Source organism: Salmo trutta, chromosome 16 (assembly GCF_901001165.1).
Source record: "Salmo trutta chromosome 16, fSalTru1.1, whole genome shotgun sequence".
Classification (NCBI taxonomy): domain Eukaryota; kingdom Metazoa; phylum Chordata; class Actinopteri; order Salmoniformes; family Salmonidae; genus Salmo; species Salmo trutta.
Window position 1 is genome coordinate 35,063,784 of NC_042972.1, and position 22,523 is coordinate 35,086,306.

The 22,523-nt window shown below is 42.2% G+C and overlaps 1 protein-coding gene and 1 long non-coding RNA gene across 2 annotated transcripts in view; both read left to right on the top strand.

Moving 5' to 3' along the window:
* Positions 1-18,590, top strand: part of LOC115150653 (ethanolamine kinase 1) — a 32,055-nt gene extending 13,465 nt beyond the window's left edge. The window contains exons 4-9 of the mRNA XM_029694155.1: positions 77-217; positions 2,996-3,138; positions 17,189-17,272; positions 17,353-17,513; positions 17,644-17,717; positions 18,289-18,590. Coding sequence (XP_029550015.1) covers positions 77-217; positions 2,996-3,138; positions 17,189-17,272; positions 17,353-17,513; positions 17,644-17,717; positions 18,289-18,361 — 676 coding nt within the window. The 3' untranslated portion in view covers positions 18,362-18,590. The remainder of the gene's footprint in view (positions 1-76; positions 218-2,995; positions 3,139-17,188; positions 17,273-17,352; positions 17,514-17,643; positions 17,718-18,288) is intronic.
* Positions 10,480-11,539, top strand: LOC115150654 (uncharacterized). The gene is made up of 2 exons (XR_003867136.1): positions 10,480-10,719; positions 11,088-11,539. It is a non-coding gene; the product is annotated as an uncharacterized LOC115150654 (long non-coding RNA).
* Positions 18,591-22,523: the final 3,933 nt, after the last annotated feature.

The following is a 22,523-nucleotide window of genomic DNA, read 5'->3' on the forward strand; positions in this document are numbered from 1 at the left end:
GAAAGGTGAGTACTGGTATACTGTATTGAGTAGTGTGTAATATAGTGTCTTATAATGTGTGTCTCTTCCTCCTTAGACTGATATCCAGGGAGATGGCTCATATCCATGCGATCCACGCACACAACGGCTGCATCCCCAAACCCAATCTGTGGATCAAGATGAGGAAATATTTCTCTCTGGTCGCTACCGAGTTCACTGACCAAGCCTCCAACACCAGGTAAGAGGACCCTGAAACGAGACCCACACACTCCACACCAGGTAACCTGAAAACACACAGAGACTAAAGAAACTAGACCGAAATTACACGCATACAGACACTGGCTCAAACACACATTGGCCCCTCTTACTCAGAAGGGTCTTTTCATAACCTGGTTTATTGTTCATACATACTCAGTCGTCTGGGTCTGGGAGGATTACGCTTTATTCCCATGGTTATTAAGTCCTCTATACAGGCTCTTATATAAGTGTGATCATAACTACAGTGCAGGGTAGATGTGGATTAGGGAGCCAGAGGTATGCATCGGGATATCAGATGTTTGCATACCGCTTACAGTTTAACAGCCTGCCTAGAATGCCTGGGTAATGTAGCACACTGTGTCATTCAGCTATCCTGCCTGCACTGTACACACACAGTCCTAGTCACACTCACACAAACGTAGACTCAACAACTGTGCCCAGAGAAGAGAAGGCTTCTGCCTTCTTGAGGGTGGGTGCTGGTTGTTCAACTTGCTCCTATACCCAGCCAACAGCAAAGATCCTGGGCAGGCAGGGAGGAGAGCTGGGTGAAGCTCTTGGAGATTGGAAGCTCAGTAAGAGAGCAGTGGCCTGGGTGCAGATGGTCCTCAGTGGGGATAGGCTATAGGGAGAAGCAGCAGTAGTATCATTTGATGGTTGGTTACTGGTAGTAGGGAATATTCCCAGTAGTAGTAACTATTGCTGTACTACTAATGGAAGAAAGTTAGAAGTGGGAATCCCTGGATAGAGAGTTAACACAGTGGGAGTCGGTCAGTCCTCCCCCTCTCCTTTCTTCTCTGCCTCTTCAGGCTAACTCTGGATTAGCCCTTTAAGCCCATTACCATAGGAGAGTGGTCGCTAGATTGGCCGAGACAATCACCCATGGAAGGAACCCTTTCCTCTCAGCACTGCTCCACTGGGCACTCCCAGGGTGAATACAATACACACAAATTACCTTACTCGCTCTTACTCTCACGCAAACACACATACAGTACACACATACACACCAAGGTTTATGATAGGAAACAGTGGCGCCGGAAAAGTGACTGGGAAGTTTTTAATTTATCGAACATTTGAGAAAGGTACCGGTCACCCATATGGATTGGGTGCGTTACCCATTAGGGCGTCCACCCACGCAGCCAGCGCCATCAATAAACCAGGGATTTTGGCCAAATGAGCCACATTTACCTGTCCTTAAAAACAGCCTATAACAAATTACAAAAACACTTTTCTTGTGTTTCGATGTGTAGCATATGCAGAACTTTTATAGCGTTTTTGTTTTTTACTTTCCTAAAACAATTGTCCACCTCACGGTTCAGCTGTTGGGAGATTTGAGCACTAAATGCATCAGAGCATTGCATTCATAGGCCTGTAGGCTTAGGCACTTTCTGTATGATGTTGATAAAAACAAGTGTGTATGTGTATATGTATATATATGTGTGTGTGTGTGTATATGTATATGTATATGTGTGTGTGTGTATGTATGTGTGTGTGTGTGTGTGTGTGTGTGTGTGTGTGTGTGTGTGTGTGTGTGTATATATATGTATGTATGCATGCAACTGTGCACCGCCTTCATATCAACTGTGCAACTGTGCACCGCCTTCATATCATACGCCTGCAACATAATAGGCTAATAGCCAGGGTAATATCGAAAGTAAATTAGGGTAATATTAAAAGTAAATCAAGCCATTGTTTATAGGGAAAATACGAGCAGGATATTGTATTGCGGCAAACACAACATTACAGTTGGAACTTGATTTGGCCAAAGAAAATGGCTCAACAAAATTAAACAAAACACTTGCGAACTGGTTTAAACCTTCACAATATTGAACAGGCTATATTGCAGCAATTACTAAGAAAGTCTAGTGCTTAATGTACCCAACAAATGACGCAATAGGCTAATTATATTTATTTTACAACAGGCTTACTTATAAACTGATCTTAATCTAAATACAGAGCACACAATCAAAAAGACAGATCGAATTTAATTTAGCCAATGAAAATGTTTAAACAGAATGAAAAAATAAACACATTTTGCATATTTAAAGAACTGGTTTAGATGAATACATAGGCCTACAATGATTAGACTAATAATGATAAAACAAATTATAAATATGAAAACATTTTATAAAGTAAAGAAATTGCATCCTACTGTACCTGAATAGCGAGTTGCACACTAGCCTGCATTTTGCGGCGCCAACTTGTTATCTTAGTTCACTACAATATTAAAACATGTCCATACGGGGAACATTCCCCTTGTGGACTTTTCACTATAGGCATACTTTAACTTTCATTTTACATCAATGAAAAGGCCCCCATCTTCGCAATCAACAGTAGCTCAACGCTCCTCTCTTGCTCTCTCTCTCTCTCTCCTCAGCAGCAGGCTCATTCATGTAAGACAACCCGCAAGGAGTGAGAGAATGGTGCTGATGTGCAAAATCAGGATGTATGCACCTCTGGCTACAATTGTATTAGTTGGCTGCACTACCTGTCTGATTTGAAACTCTACCCTTTTGAGAGAGACTAGTGCGTGTCTGTTTTTGTTCATTCTACAAAGTCCAATGCTCTGTTGGTCCAACAACACTGTATACACTTTGGTGAAAACCTGGCAAAGCTATTTCAGTCACTCTAAATAGGGGCAACTTACTGTTGTTTTTATTTAACAATGAACATGGTGTCCTCAAACAGTCACAGGGAGGAAACGGAGTCACTGATGTTTGTCTGAAAATGTGGACTCCCCCCACCACCCCTCTCTCTCCAGGATCCAGCAGGAGGTGCCCAGCCAGGTGATGTTGGAGCAGGAGATGGTGTGGATGAAGGAGCACTTGTCAAAGCTGGGCTCTCCTGTGGTGCTCTGTCACAATGACCTGCTCTGCAAGAACATCATTCACAACAGCAAAGAGGGTGAGTTGGTTACAGCAACGTTAGAACATCATTCACAACAGCAAAGAGGGTGAGTTGGTTACAGCAACGTTAGAACATCATTCACAACAGCAAAGAGGGTGAGTTGGTTACAGCAATGTGAGAACATCATTCACAACTGCAAAGAGGGTGAGTTGGTTACAGCAACGTTAGAACATCATCCGCACAAGTTTGAACTTTGTCCACAACAGCAAAGTGGTCAAGAACCTCTCACTGTATTTTTATCATTTTTGACAGTATTTGACGGTATTTTGTTTTGAATAATACAAATTGTAAATGTGCATATTGAGTAGTGCGTGAGGCTAGGGTGGCAACACATACATTCTAAGGGATTCACATGGATCTTTCTCCGTACAGACTGTTTTACAGTGCATTCAGAAAGTTTTCTTACCCCTTGGCTTTTTCCACATTTTGTTACGTTACAGCCTTATTCTAAAATGGATTAAATTATTTTTCCTCATCAATCTACACACAATACCCCATAATGACAAAGCGAAAACAGGTTTTTAGAAATTTTAGCTAATGTATAATAAAAAAATACCTTATTAACATGAGTATTCAAACCCTTTGCTATGAGACTCTAAATTGAGCTCAGCTTCATCCTGTTTCCACTAATCATCCTTGAGAAGTTTCTACAACTTGTTTGGAGTCCACCTGTGGTAAATACAAATCATGACCAATCAAATGAAAAGGCACACACCTGTCTATATAAGGTCCCACAGTTGATAGTGCATGTCAGAGCAAAAACCAAGCCATGAGATCGAAGGAATTGTCCCTAGAGCCCCCGAGACAGGTTTGTGTCGTCGGGGCACCGATCTGGGGAAGGGTACCAATAAATGTCTGCAGCATTGAAGGTCCCCAATAACACAATGGCCTCCATCATTCTTAAATGGAAGAAGTTTGCAACCTCCAAGATTCTTTCCAGAGCTGTCCGCCCAGCCAAACTGAGCAATCGGGGGAGAAGGGCCTTGGTCAGGGAGGTGACCAAGAACCCGATCGTCACTTTGACAGAGCTCCAGAGTTCCTTCTTGGAGATGGTTGTCCTTGAAGGTTCTCCCATCTCTGCAGCACTCCACCAATCAGGCCTTTTATGATAGTGGCCAGACTGAAGCCACTCTTCAGTAAAAGGCACATGACAGCCCACTTGGAGTTTGCCAAAAGGCAAAGATTCTCTGGTCTGATGAAACCAAGATTGAACTCTTTGACCTGAATACCAAGCGTCACGTCTGGATAAAACCTGACCCCATCCCTATGGTGAAGCATGGTGGTGGCAGCATCATGCTGTGGGGATGTTTTTCAACGGCAGGGACTGGGAGACTAGTCAGTATCAAGGGAAAGATTAACTGAGCAAAGTACAGAGAGATCCTTGATGTGAAAACCTGTTCCAGAGAGCTCAGGACCTCAGACTGGGGCAAAGGTTCACCTTCCAACAGGACAATGACCCTGAGCACACAGCCAAGACAACGCAGGAGTGGCTTTGGGACAAGTCTCTGAATGTCCTTGAGTGGCCCAGCCAGAGCCCAGGCTTGAACCCGATCAAACATCTCTGGAGAGACATGAAAATAGCTGTGCAGCAACGCTCCCCATCCAACCTGACAGAGCTTGCGAGGATCTGCAGAGAATGGGAGAAACTCCCCAAATACAGGTGTGCCAAGCTTGCAGCATCATACCCAAGAAGAGTCGAGGCTGTAGTTGCTGCCACGGGTGCTTCAACAAAGTACTGAGTGAAGGGTCTGAATACTTATGAAAATGTATATTTATTTATTTGCAAACATTTCTAAAACCTATTTTTGCTTTGCCATTATAGGGTATTGTGTATGTATTGATGGGGGGGCACACAATTTAATCAATTTTATAACAAGGCAGTAATATAACAACATTTGGAAAAAGTCAAGGGGTCTGAATACTTTACGAATGCACTGTATACTGTTCAATTAAACTTTAACCAAAATCATTTTGGGCATTTTCACCAATTTCTGCTTTTCCTGTGCTCATTTCAGATCATTTCCACACTGCCACATAGGACTGCACAATATTGGCTAAAAATCTAGGCATTATTTTTAACCAAATGTTGCAGTTGCGATTTGACTTGCAATTTAGATCAAAACACTTGGATGAACAGTTGGGATCATGAAAATAGAATGATTATTATAATGATATAGTTAAATTATACTAGTACTTTGAATACAGTGTGAAAATGCCAGGGAAGAGTTATTGTGACAGGTTAGGAAACAAAGTGTTTGTCAGTGTTTCCTAGGGGATCCTATAATCTTTGGCTTCATCAAATGTTTTCTCTTAGTTATTTCATGTAGCTAACACATTCATGCTTCGTCTAATCGTCTTTGATTTCGAAGGTACTGTTGCACAAACAACATGCTGATTTAGGCCTGCATCGTCATTGGTATCAGATTGGCTACGTTTGCTCTGACTCAGTACATTTTATTAGCTAGCTAACGAGCTATTAGCATTAGCGGCTAACACGATTTAGCCACAAATTGTTAAGAAAATACAAACTAGCAGTTTGCAGATGTAAGAAACAAACTAATAGTGTAATTATAGAACTCTAGTGGATTTATATTTACTCTTTAGAGCCCATAGCGGCCGTCAATGGCTTTTCTTTAAATTACTATAGCGGCCGCAAATGGCCTTGTTTTTCTAACAATACTATCTGTGTCAATATCGCAAAATGAACGTGCTATCAACTTGTTGTCGTATTCGCGTGGCTGTTGTCATCAACCAGAAACAGGGTATGCTGTCATTTGACTTTTCAACGTTAAAAAAATAATAATTATGGCGCCGAAGATGACTCGACTTTTCACTGTGAAAGACGCTGTATCTATGTTGGTTAGGGGTACGGATTCGGACACGTCCTTGCACTTTGAAAACGTAAACAGCAGATATATATTTGATGCTGTGAAACTTGGGGAATGGCTCTCAGATTAGAAAGTCCTGTCATGATAACTTGGATGGTACAGGTTAAAACAGCAGCGGTGGAGCTCAAATAATGTGGACCGAAAGTATGTGGACACCTTCTCGTCAAACATTTAATTCCAAAATGATGGGCAATAAAATGGAGTTGGTCCCCCCCTTTGCTGCTATAACAGCCTCCACTCTTCTGGGAAGGCTTTCCACTAGATGTTGGAACATTGCTGCGGGACTTGCTTCCATTCAGCCACAAGAGCATTAGTGAGGTCGGGCACTGATGTTGAGTGATTAGGCCTGGCTCACAGTCGGCGTTCCAATTCATCCCAAATGTGTTCGATGGGGTTGAGGTCAGGGCTCTGTGCAGGCCAGTCAAGTTCTTCCACATGGACCTCGCTTTGTGCAAGGGGACATTGTCATGCTGAAACAGGAAAGGGCCTTCCCCAAACTGTTGCCACAAAGCTGTAAGCACAGAATTGTCTAGAATGTCATTGTATGCTGTAGCATTAATCTCTAGGGGAGGTGGGACGAAATCGTCCCACACTATTCAACAGCCAGTGAAAAATCAGAGCGCCAAATTTAAAACCACAAAATGTCATAATTCAAAGTTCTCAAACATAGGACTATTTTACACCATTTTATAGATGCACTTCTCCTGAATTGAACCACGTTGTCCGATTTCCAAAAGGCTTTACAGCGAAAGCAAAACATTAGATTATGTTAGGAGAGTACATAGACACAAATAATCACACAGCCATTTTCCAAGCAAGCATATATGTCACATAAACCCAAACCACAGCTAAATGCAGCACTAACCTTTGATGATCTTCATCAGATGACACTCCTAGGACATTGTTATACAATACATGCATGTTTTGTTCAATCAAGTTCATATTTATATCAAAAACCAGCTTTTTACATTAGCATGTGATGTTCAGAACTAGCATACCCACCGAAAACTTCTGTTGATTTACTAAATTACTCACGATAAACGTTGACAAAATACATTAACAATTATTTTAAGAATTATAGATACAGAACTCCTTTATGCAATCGCTATGTCCGATTTTAAAATAGCTTTTCGGCGAAAGCACATTTTGCAATATTCTGAGTACATAGCTCGGCCATCACGGCTAGCTATTTTGACATCCGCCATCTTCGGGGTCACCTAAACTCAGAATTACTATTAGAAAAATTGGATTACCTTTGCTGTTCTTCATCAGAATGCACTCCCAAGACTTCTACTTCAACAACAAATGTTGTTTTGGTTCCAAATAATCCATAGTTATATCCAAATACCTCGTTCAGGTCACTATCCAAAGGGTAACGCGTGAGCGCATTTCGTGAGATTTAAAAAAAAAAATATTCCATTACCGTACTTAGAAGCATGTCAAATGCTGTTTAAAATATTTTTTTATGCTATTTTTCTCATAAAATAGCGATAATATTCCAACCGGGCAACGTTGTATTCATTCAAAGACTGAAAGAAAAAAATGGAGAAGTCTCGTGAACGTGCATCTCCAGTCTCACTGTCCCCAGGCTGACCACTTTCAAACTCTGCTCCTATACTTTGCCCAGAGACAGCAGACACCCCATTCCACTTTCTGGCAGCTTTAGAGAGACAATGGAAGCCTTAGAAAGTGTCACGTTACAGCACAGATGCTGTAATGTCGATAGAGATGCAACAGAAGGACAATAAATTGTCACAGGGCACTTCCTGCATGGAATCCTCTCAGGTTTTGGCCTGTCATATGAGTTCTGTTATACTCACAGACACCATTCAAACAGTTTTAGAAACTTTAGTGTTTTCTATCCACATCTACTAATTATATGCATATTCTAGTTTCTGGGCAGGAGTAGTAACCAGATTAAATCGGGTACGTTTTTTATCCGGCTGTGAAAATACTGCCCCCTATCCCAAAGAAGTTAAGATTTTCCTTCACCGGAACTAAGGGGATTAGCCCGAACCATTATTTCTCCTCCATCAAACTTTACAGTTGGCACTGTGCATTGGGGCAGGTAGCGTTCGGCTGGCATCCGCCAAACCCAGATTCATCCGTCGGACTGCCAGATCGCAAAGCGTGATTCATCACTCCATAGAACTCGTTTCCACTGCTCCAGAGTCCAATGGAGGCAATCTTTACACCACTCCAGCCGACACTTGGCATTGCGCATGGTGATCTTAGGCTTGTGTGCGGCTGCTCTGCCATGGGAACCCATTTCATGAAGCTCCCGACGAACAGTTCATTTTGAAGTAGTCTCTGAATTTTTGTTTACATTTGTACATTGACAACTATTCTTACTTGTGTAACAATTAAATAGTCTACTTTGTGTGGGTTTTGAAATACTTTCTGAATATTATCCTCTGGTCACATTTTGGATGTTTTTAATATTTTTTTATATTTAATATTTTTTATATTTAATGTAAATAATACGTATAAGTATAATATATTATACTTAGAACATTTTGAGTGAGAATGTGAATGTGGTGTCATATTAAAGTAGAGGTTGAGCTCTTTTAAACTCAGTTAACTTGTAATTTGTTCTTTGTTTTTGAGCTATGGCTGTTTTGAAATGTGTGAGAAAATGAGCTTTATCTTGGAAATTCGCAGCATAGCAATATTCTAGAATTCTATTGGGGTCTAAAGGGTTAAGACCTAAAGTGGAAACAGCGTCATTGTCATCAACATTGTAGCATGTGTTGCATTGACCATGCAGACTGAACACAAGTGTCTCATGGTCGAGCAAAAACAAAAGTGCTCCTTGAGTGACGGGGCGGGGCTAGGTCTGTGTGGAAAGCGGCATGGAGGGAGAGAGAACTCAAGTAGTGGAGTAAATTTATAAAAATTGACTTTACACGCAGTGTCACATTTAACAAACTATTCAAACATTCAGATACCATTATAGAAGGTAAAGTAAAAACTTAAACCGGCCCATGTATTGGTATTTATTAGGATCCCCATTAGCTGCTGAAACAACTACTCTTCCTGGGGTCCACGTGAAATAATATATAGTACAGAACATTATTAGTCAAGGACTGAACTACATACAGTGCATTCAAAGTATTCAGACCACTTGACTTTTTCAAAATGTTGCTATGTTACAGCCGTATTCTAAAATGGATTCAATTGTTTTTGTTCCTTGTCAATTTACACACACTACTCCATAATGACAAAGCAAAAACAGGTTATTTTAGAAATTGTGGCAAATGTATTAAAATAAAGAACTGAAATACATATTTACATAAGTATTCAGATGCTTTACTCAGTACTTTGTTGAAGCACCTTTGGCAGGGATTACAGACAAGTCTTCTTAGGTGTGATGCTACAAGCTTGGCAAACCTGTATTTGGGGAGTTTCTCCCATTCTCTGCAGAACCTCGCAAGCTCTGTCAGGTTGGATGGGGAGTGTCGCTGCACAGCTATTTTCATGTCTCTAGAGTTCAATCGGGTTCAAGTCCGGGATCTGGCTGGGCCACTCAAGGACATTGAGACTTGTCCCGAAGCCACTCCTGCGTTGTCTTGGCTGTGTGCTTAGGGTGATTCATTACTCCATAGAAGGTGAAACTTCGCCCCAGTCTGAGGTCCAGAGCTCTGGAGCAGGTTTTCATCAAGGATCTCTCTGTACTTTGCTCCGTTCATCATTCCCTCGGTCCTAACTAGTCTCCCAGTCCCTGCTGCTGAAAAATATCCCCACAGCATGATGCTGCCACCATGCTTCACCGTAGGGATGGTGTCAGGTTTCCTCCAAACGTGACACTTGGCATTCAGGCCAAAGAGTTCAATCTTGGTTTCATCAGACCAGAGAATCTTGTTTCCTTTAGGTGCCTTTTGGCAAGCTCCAAGCGGGCTGTTATGTGCCTTTTGCTGAGGAGTGGGTTCCGTTCTACCATAAAGGCCTGATTGGTAGAGTGCTGCAGAGATGGTTGTTTTTCTGGAAGGTTCTCCTATCTCTGCAGAGGAACTCTGGAGCTCTGTCAAAGTGACCATCGGGTTCTTGGTTACCTCCCTGATGAAAGCCCTTCTTGAATTAACTACAGATGGTCTCCAAGTTGTAGAAACATCTTAAGGATGATCAATGGAAACAGGATGCATCTGAGCTCAATTTTGAGTCTCATAGCAAAGGGTCTGAATACTTAAATAAGGCATTTAAAAAGACAAATAATAATTTAATCCATTTTAGAATAAGGCTTTAACGTAACAAAAAGTGGAAAAAGGGAAGGGGTCTGTGTTAATATGGGCAATTCTTTTTGTCCTTTTCTGGGTTGCTTGTTTGTTTTTAGTGCTATTCTGAGAGGCTGATCCGAGGGAGACATGTCAGTGACATTTACATTTGAGTCAATGGTACTGGGTGGGCTGCCCACAGCGGGCTTCTTCCTAAGGCAGGCAGTTTCAGTGCAAACCGTGGAATTCAATTCTATATGCATATGATTATTGCAGATAATACCCTTAGCGCTAACAGTTAAAGGAACATAGATTAGGTTACTTACATTCACTGCACTTCTATTTCTCTGGGATATAATACGATTTCCATGTCCTCTGTTGCTTATTATGACAGGGAGGACTGGAACGCTACCAAACCCAGACCGTCAGTCTCTTGAGCAGTTCGCTATGTTGATGGAGATAATCCTGGAACCCCTGCGGTAAGGGTGAATCCCATCTTTTAAAGATTGTTGGTTGCTCCCACAGCAAGTCAAATTTGTCACAAAAGGAGACATTCCTGTCTTTGCAGAGTTTCTTCAGGAACTTGTTTAGGGCAGCTAGGTGGCTGTAATGTTCCAAACCCCTTCTATAGCACTGCAGGGGGCTAGAGATTAATGTTCTCTTCCCTTTGCAGACAAGGATGTTCAAGAGAAAGTTGAAGTCCTCCAATTCTTCAGATTGCCGAAAGCGAATGACGTTATATCCAACTTCGGTGACAATGGTGCCAATAGTAGAGTAGCTGGCTAGAACTGTTTGCAGGAGGGAGTTGTCTTGGACACGGTAACAATGGACCTTGGTCTGCCCACAGGCCGCAGACCGGACAAAATCTCACCATTGAGCTGCCCAAGACGGTGGTGGTCGTGATGGAATACAATGGGGAAGGAAGAGGGGGGAGGAGGAGATTTGCTTCGACTCATGCAAGCCTGACTCAACGCACATGTAGCAGCGGATGGTGTCGGGATCCTCGGGGAGGTGGAGGAGGGCCCAAGACCTTGCTTCCTTTGGTCAGTGACTGGCTGAGCCGTGGAGGAGGGTGCCCCTGGACGGCTGCTGGCGTACACCATCAGTACTGGTGTATATAGTAAAATACAGTATACTGCCTAGCACAAGATAGAACATAGGGATGTAACAATTCACGATAGGCATTGGTCCCTGGTTGAAATGTTTAAGAATTGAGTCCGAGGGACCCCAAAGCAACGCAAATGTAGCATGCATCGGTCAGAAAATCTATTAAAACGTTATGAATTGCCGGTTCACAAATGTTTTGTTCAAATTCCTTTATTTCTACCTTCCGAAATACCACTCATCATTTGTGACAACTGCATCCTCTCCTTCACTGTGGAACTAAGCATGTAATTATAGACAGTCATTTTGCAAACCAAACAAACCCAGGCAATATCAGTAGCCTAGTCAAAGTGCGCGCTGTGCGCAGCTTGGTGCGCTGCCCAATGAGAGGTATGCCTAATTCTGATCTGGCACATCTGCAAGTCATCTTCTGCATTCAAATGTTAGTAGAATGGGGGCCTCCTGAGTAGCGCAGCGGTCTAAGGCACTGCAGTGCTTGAGGCGTCATTAAAGATCCGGGTTCGATCCCGGATGTGTCGCAGCCGGCCGCGACCGGGAGACCCTTGAGGCGACGCACAATTGGCCCAGGGTCATCCAGGTTAGGGGATGGTTTGTCCGGCCGGGATGTCCTTGTCCTATCGCGCTCTAGCTACTCCTGGCGCATGCACGCTGACAGGGTTGCCAGTTCTGCAGTGTTTCCTCCAACACATTGGTGCTGCTGGTTTCTGGGTTAAGTGGGATAGCCCCTTTTTTTCAGTTTTCGCCTAAAATGACATACCCAAATCTAATTGCCTGTAGCAAGGATATGTCAATTCTTGGTACCATTTGAAAGGAAACACTTTGAAGTTTGTGGAAATGTGAATTGAATGTAGGAGAATATAACACAATAGATCTGATAGAAGAAAATTCAAAGAAAAAACATTTTTTTCCCCCCTACCACCATCTTTGAAATGCAACAGAAAGGTCCCAGTTCTAGCAATCACTCTGGTTGTAATTCCGATGGTGTCCACAAGATGGCAGCAGTGTATGTGCGACGTTTCAGACGGATAACTTGAACTACGAGCGAACTTCATGACATTTCGTGTGAAGTCACCCAGGTACATTTGGGCAAATCGTGAAGGAGACATTTGCATTCATATTACATTTTTCTGCAAGAATATCGTCAAATCTGCATACTTGGACTTTGATTTAGCTTTTCCAGTATTAGTAGCCATATTATAAGTTCAACATTTGCAAAACAACCCGTTTTCATAACTTCATAACTCTGAATATCCTTATAATTTTGGTCTAAAAGGAAAAGGCATGCTGTCGCACAAGGTTAGTAGCTACATTTTACGACAGATACAGGGTTTCCGGATACTCCCGTAAAGCCCAGCTCATTGGCTATCTAGCTAGCTTTGTTGACCCCGATTGGTGCTTATTTGACAAAGTTAGAGTCGATCAAGTGAAGACCACCCGCGTCATCGGCGGTACCATGAAGGCTTTGCTCTCTGACCAAATTTGATGTCCTATAGGATATACTTCACCCATAATGGTATAGTGAAGTCTGGTTATGTTCTAGGATCTCTGAGGAATATATATGAATGTGATTTGACTGGTTGAAACAACGTTTAGGGTTAGATTTTCACAGATTCCTTTATTTGCAAATTGAACGAGCAGAAATACAAAATAGATTGTGCATGCTATATCGACCTTTTTAGGATATGGAAAAAGGATTTTATCTAACAAAATGACACTTCATGTTATCTCTGGGACCCTTTTGGATGATAAATCAGAGCAAGATTTCAGAATGTAAGTACACATTTCACCATCAGAGGTAAATTTATCAAACCTATCACGGTAAATAAAGGGTTTTGTTGTTAGGAGCTGTCCTCAAACAATAGCATGGCATTTTTTCGCAGTAATAGCTACTGTAAATTGGACAGTGCAGTTATATTAACAAGAATTTAAGCTTTTAGCCGATATAAGACACTTTTATATATGTACCGACATTTGTTGTTTCTTTAAAATCTGCGATCGTGACGCAAGGCGCTGCATGATTTACAACTGTCCCGTTGACGGGACGCCTATCCCTAAGCGAGCAGTGTGTGAAGAAGCAGTGCGGCTTGGCAGGGTCATGTTTTGGAGGACGCATGGCTCTCGACCTTCGCCTCTCCCGAGTCCGTACGGGAGTTTCAGCGATGGGACAATACTGTAACTACCAATTGCATATCAGGAAATTGGGGAGAAAAACGTGTGTGTGTGTGTGTGTGTGTGTGTATGTATATATATATATATATATATATATATATATATATATATATATATATATATATATATATATATATAATGTGCGTGCGTGCGTGCGTGCGTGCACACACACACACTCTACCGTTCAAAGGTTTGAGGTCACTTAGAAATGTCCTTATTTTTGAAAGAAAAGCAAATTTATTGTCCATTTTAAAATAACATCAAATTGATCAGAAATAGTGTAGACATTGTTAATGTTTATAAATGACTATTGTAGCTGGAAACTGCTTTAAAAAAATTTAAAAAATTTTAAAAAAGGAATATCAACGGAGACGTAAGGAGGCCCATTATCAGCAACCATCACTCCTGTGTTCCAATGGCACGTTGTTAGCTAATCCAAGTTGATCATTTTAAAAGGCTAATTGATAGTTAGAAAACCCTTTTGCAATGATGTTAGCACAGCTGAAAACTGGAAGCTTCATTAAATAGTACCAGCAAAACACCAGTCTCAACGTCAACAGTGAAGAGGCGACTCCGGGATGCTGGCCTTCTAGGCAGAGTTCCTCTGGGCAGTGTCTGTGTTCTTTTGCCCATCTTAATCTTTTCTTTTTATTGGCCAGTCTGGGATATGGCTTTTTCTTTGCAACTCTGCCTAGAAGGCCAGCATCCTGGAGTCTCCTCTTCACTGGTGATGTTGAGACTAGTGTTTTGCGGGTACTATTTAATGAAGCTGGCAGTTGAGGACTTGTGCATCATCTGTTTCTCAAACTAGCCACTCTAATGTACTTGTCCTCTTGTTCAGTTGTGCACCGGGGCCTCCGACTCTTTCTATTCTGGTTAGAGCCAGTTTGCTCTGTCCTGTGAAGGGAGTAATACACAGCGTTGTACGAGATCTTCAGTTTCTTGGCCACTTCTCGCATGGAATAGCCTTAATTTCTCAGAACAAGATTAGACTGACGAGTTTCAGAAGAAAGTCTTTTGTTTCTGGCCATTTTGAGCCTGTAATCGAACCCACAAATGCTGATGCTCCAGATACTCAACTAGTCTAATTGCTTCTTTAAAATCAGCACAACAGTTTTCAGCTGTGCCAACATAATTGTAAAAGGGTTTTCTAATGATCAATTAGCCTTTTAAAATAAACTTCAATTAGCGAACACCACGTGCCATTGGAATACAGGAGTGATGGTTGCTGATAATTGGCCTCCGTACGCCTATGTAGATATTCCATAAAAAATCTACCGTTTCCAGCTACAATAGTCATTTACAACATTAACAATGTCTACACTGTATTTCTGATCAATTTGATGCTATTTTAATGGACAAAAAATTGGCTTTTCTTTCAAAAACAAGGACATATATGTTTTGTAAAATTACTTGCGCAATATTAGGCTTTATTAGTTGTGTGACAACTAATGTAATTTGCAAGGTAACATTTTATCAAATGCGCTGTTGAAAGTTGTCTTTTACCAGAATAAAGTAGCATACTGCCAGAGAGACAACTCTCATATGGCTATAGGTAGGCAACATGCTGATTGGGGCTATTTTATTTTGATCAGGTTCACCATCTACAATAGTTTTGGTAGTTTAGCTTGAAACAATCGGTGTGTATATGGCAATTTTTTGATAAACAGGGTAAATCACTTTTGCTACCCGCGATGCATGGTCGAAGTAGGAGAAGAAGCAGTCTAAACCATTAGATTATGGGTGAAATCCAAAATTGTGCTGTAGATTCATTGGCTTAGTCATAGGTAATTTTTAACACTTAATCTGAAAAAATAACTAATACTGAGCAAAAATATAAATGCGGCAATTTCAAAGATTTTACTGAGTTCATAAGAAAATCAGTCAATTAAAATAAATTCATTAGGCCCTAATCTATGGATTTCACATGAATGGGAATACAGCTATGCATCTGTTCGTCACAGATACCTTAAAAAAGGTAGGGGCGTGGATCAGAAAAACAGTCAGTATCTGGTGTGTTCACATCTCCTTCACATAGAGTTGATCTGGATGTTGATTGTGGCCTGTGGAATGTTGTCCCACTCTTCTTCAATGGCTGTGCGAAGTTGCAAGACATTGGTGGGAACTGGAACGCGCTGTTGTACACTTCAATCCAGAGCATCCCAAACATGCTCAATGGGTGACATGTCTGGTGAGTGTGCAGGCCATGGAAGAACTGGGACATTTTAAGCTTCCAGAAATTGTGTACAGAGCCTTGTGACATAGGGCCGTGCATTATCATGCTGAAACGTGATGGCGGCAGATGAATGTCACAATAGTGGGCCTCAGGATCTCGTCACATTTTAGAGTGGCCTGTTATTGTCCCCGGCACAAGGTGTACCTGTGTAATGATCATGCTGTTAAATCAGCTTCTTGATATGTCACATCTGTCAGGTGGATGGATTATCTTGGCAAAGGAGAAATGCTCACTAACAGGGATGTAAAAATTTGTGCACAAAATGTTTTGCAAAATAAGCTTTTTGTGTGTGTGGAACATTTCATGGATGTTTTATTTCAGCTCATGAAACATGGGACCAACACTTTACATGTTGCAATTACATTTTTGTTCAGTATAATTAGTGGGTGATGGTGATTTCAGAGTGTGGGGGGGGGGGTGGTAGGACAAAAAGCCATCTGATGCTGGGGTGGTAGTTGCCCAGTTTCCCATATGGCGTAGCGGTACCCAGATACACCATATACATCACATATACAGTACCGGTCAAAAGTTTGGACACACCTACTCATTCAAGGGTTTCATCATACCGCTTGATGGTTTTTTGCGGCTGCGCTTTCAAAATTCTTTACATTTTCCACTTTGACTGACCTTCATGTCTTAAAGTAATGATGGAATGCCGTTTCTCTTTGCTTATTTGAGCTGTTCTTGCCATAATATGGACTTGGTCTTTTACCAAATAGGGCTATCTTCTGTATACCACCTCTACCTTGTCACATAACAACTGATTTGGCTCAAACGCATTAAGAAAATAAATTCCACATATTAACTTTTAACAAGGCACACCTGTTAATTGAAATGCATTCCAGGTGACTACCTCATGAAGCTGGTTGAGAGAATGCCAAGAGTGTGCAAATCTGTCAAGGTAAAGGGTGGCTACTTTGTAGAATCTCAAATATAAAATATGTTGATTTTAACACTTTTTTTGGTTACTACATGATTCCATATGTGTTATTTCATAGTTTTGATGTCTTCACTATTAGTCTACAATGTAGAAAATAGTAAAAATAAAAACCCTTGAATGAGTAGGTGTGTCCAAACTTTTGACTGGTACGGTGTGTGCGTATATATGTGTGAGGCTCATTAGCAGAAGATTTTAATTTGGAATGGAAAATCTGTATTTATGTAATAAATGTTTGCTTCGTATTGCATCATACCGAATCACCGATTTTAGTTTCTAACTAAAACCTTTGGTATTGGAGCCCATGTATCTAGATCGTATTGAATCGTCTTCAAAAGGGAAGATACACATTTCTAGTAGAACCGCAAAGAGTCATCTTGAAAAAAAAAGTCAGTAACTCTCCAGTGTTGGACAACATAATAGTAAAAATTTGTAACATTATCACTAATTTTCTTTCAAACTCCTCTTTTTTTTTCTCCAGGCCATGTCCGGTTCATAGACTATGAATACTCTAGTTACAACTATCAGGCCTTTGACATCGGGAACCACTTCAACGAGTTTGCAGGTGAGAGGAGATACATGGGCTGTATCTTAGTCATGACATGTTCTGTACATCATATATAATGTGTGTGTGTGTGTGTTCAGGTATGAGTGAGCTGGACTATGGACTGTATCCTAGCCGTGAGATGCAGCTGGAGTGGCTGCGTGTGTATCTGCACGCGTACAAGGCATCCACTAAGAAAGGAGAGGAGGTCAGCGACAGAGAGCTCGAGACTCTGTACGTACAGGTCAACAAGTTTGCCCTGGTGAGGAGGAACACTGTCGCTCACACCACTGTGGTCACTGCTCGCTCTCTCTCTCACACACACACACACACACGTGTTAGTACTGGGCTGATCAGTTTGGTCCTGTCTAACCACTGACCTCTCTCTATAGGCGTCACACTTCTTTTGGGGCTTCTGGGCACTCATCCAGGCCAAGTACTCTTCCATAAATTTTGACTTCCTGGGGTAAGTGCATGTGTGTTATGGTCCCTTGTTGAAATACGTTGGTTGGCCTGTCTGCCTGTGTTGCATGTGAGTGAAAGGGATCTCTTACTGTGAAAGACATACCAAAACTCAGTCAAAGTCTGTCGTAGAGCACAATCTCCACTACACATGGTTTCCACACAGTGAGAGATGGAAAGGGGAGTAAGCGCCTGTGGAAATAGTGAGAAAGGAGCAGTTGATTAGAGAGAGAGCTGTCTTCTCCCTGCTTCCCCCAGGGACCTGCAGAGGTGTAACTGACCCACAGGCTGGTGGTTTGAGTGTCTGCAACCCAATCAGTCCTGCAGTGACGACAGAACTGTCCCCCCGGTCACTCTGTGCCCCTGCCTGTATGAGTGACACATTGCTCTGACAGTTTAGCAGCTAGTCAATGGGATCTGTCTGGGGTATTGTTAGGGCTGCTATTGGATAGTTTGTGCACTCATTTAGTCAGAATGGGTGTTTAACTCTCTCTTCTGGTCTCTTTCAACATGTTCTTCCTTCCCTTACACTCTTTCTCCCTCCACCTTCCATCTTTTCACTCTCTCTCCTTCAGCTATGCTGTGCTGCGTTTCAACCAATACTTCAAGACCAAGCCTGCAGTGATGGCCCTACAGATCCCAGAATGAGAGGAATACAAGAGAAGAGAGGTACCCCATCACCAGCACTGGCCAGGGGAGCAGACCCACTTTGAGCAGGAGAGGACTGGGCTGGGGATGGGGGACAAGGGTTGGGGTTAATGTTTAGGGCTGAGTATGTGGTTAAGGCAGCGGTGTCAAACTCATTCCATTGAGAGCCTAGTGTATGCTGGTTTTGGTTTTTCCTTTCAATAAAGCCCTAGACAACCAGGTGTGGGAAGTTCTTTGCTAATTAGTGACCTTTATTCATCAATCAAGTACAACGGAAACCTAGAGACACTTGGCCCTCCGTGGAATGACTTTGACACTTGTGGGTAATAACATTAAGGGGACAGAGTGTGGATGGACCCCAACATAAAATACTATTTTATTCCTATTCAACTCAGTCCACCAGTCTCACCACTCAAGATTTCCCAATCCGCCACGGTTGGTGTGTTTTCAATTTTTATATTTGATTTATTCTGTGAAGAATTGATTGACCCAGTGAGATTCATTCCCCAGACAGACGGGTAGCTGGAACACTAGTTTTTGGTGCCGACATGGAGGACAGTGTGCAGACAGTTATGTATATGTGGTTTCTGGGTTTACTCTTTGGCTGTCGCTGCTCAAAGGGTGTGCTGTGGGACAGAGGAGGCAGTCATCGTCAACCCCCTAGCCCTTAGCTTTGGCACTGATCTAAGAGGATTTCTTTTGCGATTTGGTAATGGAGCCACCTTGAAATTAGTGTTTATGGTATACATCAAACTTTACAAAAGCGAGACAAAAAATAACTAGAAAAAAGGTCCCGCAAACTGAGTGAACACTAACGTTAAGTCCATTCTCTCAGATCTACACAAAGTGCCTAGGGGCTAGGGGTTGATTTAGTACTGGCAAGTAGTTGCTTTGCAGTAAAGGGACTGTAAATGTGATGGGAAGAGAGGGGCTAGCCCAGGACAGTGATATGGTAGTTTAAAAATGTCTGACGACAGAGCATCTTCAGTTGCCAGGAGCAACTTTGCGTCACTGATGCTAAACTTTAAACCAGGGCTCTGTTCTCCCTCTTAGCCTCTTTTCCACCACTTTAGCTTTTATGGTTATGGTAACTCGCTCTGTTAAACTTTCCACTCCTCACAGGAAAATCCCAACCTCAATCACCCCTGTCACACCCCTTCCCCCCTCTTTACCCCTCTTCCTCCCCTTTCTCTCTCCTCCTTCTGCCCTATATCGCTTCCTCCTCTCCCCTCTCTCTTGATTGGCTGGGAAGGGACTTTTGCCTGATGTGCACATACTTACTATAACATCCCAACCTCTCCCCACCCCCTATCAAGTTACAACTTCCCTAAAAAGGAGCCAAAACCTTATATAATGAGTTTACTTAAACCTCATTAATGAAACTGTGTTAGGTCAGAGCAACTCAAGGCTTCAAAGGGTCTGGGACCACTAATCCTGGGCTGATGTTTTTGTTCTGAAGCTTGTCTATGAGGATGTGAGTGAGGTGACCAAGGACAAGACAGCAGGAAGTCCACACTAAGCCAGCAGTCACTTCTCTAGCTGGCATCACAGCACACAGGTCTTTGGAGGGTCGCTGGACCAAATAACTCCAACACCCTTCCTTACCCCAGGCAGCAAGCCCCTCCAGACCAGTTCTGACCTCTCCATCCAGGCATTCAGCCCTAGTTCAGTTTTCTCTATCTGAATTTTTTGCAATTCAGTGCTTTTAAGTGTCACCTTTGGTTGGCTCTTTCCTCTCCAACAAGCACTCTAAGATCAGAGGATCAACATAAAAAATGGAGGCTAGAGAGGAGAGCCATGTTAAAGTATGGAGATATGCGTAACTGCCAAAATAATGGAACCGCTTGCGTAAATGCAGCATATATTGAAAGCATGTGCTTCCACACAGGTGTGGCTCCTGAGTTAATTAAGCAATTAACATTCCATTATGCTTAGGTTAATGCATAAAAATGGTGGGTAAAATGGTCATTATTTTGACTACATGACTATGCCCCCATAGGATGACAATTCCCCCATCCACAAATCATAAGTGGTCACTGAATGGTTTGATGAGCATGAAAACAATGTAAACCATATGCCATGGCCGTCTGTCACCATATCTAAACCCAATTGAACACTTATGGGAGATTCTGGAACGGCGCCATCAACAAAACACCAACTTATGGCATTTCAAGAGTTCCAGACACTTGTAGAATATATGCTAAGGTGCATTGAAGCTGTTCTGGCTCGTGGTGGCCCAACGCCCTATTAAGACACTTTATGTTGGTGTTTCCTTTATTTTGGCAGTTACCTGTATATTGTCCAGCCTGCCCTGTGATTCTTCCAAATCACCACTAGGGGGAGAAAGGGAGTGCTGACCCCTGCATTGCCCTCCCCTGGTTGTCTCCTGTTACTGACAGGGTTAATAATTCACCAGTCTGACAGGGGGGACATCAATCATTCAGCAGACTGTGGCTTACCAGCCTGAGCAGGCCAGGCCCATAACTCTGGCCTGGCGTCAAGAAGGCTCTCTCACCTGTCAGTAACTAACATGAGTTCATCATTTATTATTATTCAATTTTTTTAAACACAATGTTGAAGAGAAGGACTCCCTGCAGTTCCTGCCAGGTTGTTATGAGGAGTCACTAGCCTCGCGTGCCAGGCCTCTTTGTTCCCCTAGTAAACGCCAAAATATGTTGTCTTGCAACGTGGTCCCTGAGCAGCCTCTTGGCTCTGGGCTGGGACAGACTCAGAAGAGCTCGCCTTTTTGTCCCTTGTCACCAGCCGTACAGGCTGGGAGGGTAGATGGAGTAAAGCCATTGTCACCAACTCTGGTCCTAGATGGCAACACTACAGATACTAACACACATGGTTCCACTAATCATCGCTGTGTTAATGCTGTGCTGGAACAAAAGCCTGCAACTCTCCAGGACCAGGGTTTTTGACCACTGGAGTAGTGCTAAGCAGAGCATCCACAACATATAGAAATGCAACAAATGGAATGGAAATCACTCGTACATATGATGTAGGATTGGGTCCATTCTATGCGGTACATTTCTATCTGCAACATTCCAAACCTTTTACCCCTCTGAGTCAGCGTTTCAGGGTTTTTATGAGTGAGTGGAGTTGGTTGTGAGAAGAACCTTTTATTGTAGTGTTTCCTAAATGGATGGTCTAGGCCAATCCCTCTTGTATCAAGGTTGTAAGACCATTATGGACAGAGACATTACTTTGACAGGCTTTAGGTGAGTCACAACTCCCCATCTGCTCTACGTGATATTTGCCAGTAGACCTTGGGTTGAACCGAGAGTTGACTAGTGCTGATTGAAGAGCGTAATGAATTCTTGTTTATCGTAAATGTATATATGTGAATGTGTTTCCTTTGAATGGACCGTAACATTTCAATTGAAACTAAAACTGTATTCTCCTGTTAGGGTGCATCTCTGTGTTGCTTTCATCCTGTGTTTGGTGATTAAGGAGAGATGAGTAGGAGAAGCCACTTTTAGACTGACCATAAGAGTATGATAAGGTGGTTGATGTTCTATGCACCAAAGCACTCCCTGGGGTCTGTGTGCTTCCTATTCAGAAGTCACTAGATGGCCAAACAAGTTAACTGATCAAGAACATCAGTTTTTTTTTTGTTAAAGGGTAAATATTGCAACAGGTATGAATAAATTGGGATTAATGGTTAAAATCACATTTGTGATTAGAAAGTGACATAACTTACTTCTATCCTTAATAACATGGCCTGATAGTGGTGTTATAAATGAGTCTGCTTTCTGAACGCTCAATCAACCAAAAATGATCCTGGGTTTCATGGAAATGCACCCACTTATTGAAGTGATGGGTATAATACAGAAGGTTAAGGCTGCTTTTCTATTCTCAAACTTGCCCCACATTCTGCCTATGCCCGTGTTAACTCCAAGGCAGATTTTAAAGCTTTGGATAAGTGTAAATGGTGTGTACCATTTTTTGATAGTAAGATGGTGGAAACACCCTCCAGCCTGACACTTATCCAACCCTCTCAGATCTTTGAGGGCACATGGACGGGAGCAAGTTGAAGAATCGGACCCTACTGTAGAAGTAGCTATATAGCAGTACCATACACTACATCATATGCCTTCACTGGAAGAGCATTGAAAGAGATTTGATTTCCATTAGTTTTATTGAGGGTGTCCAAGAA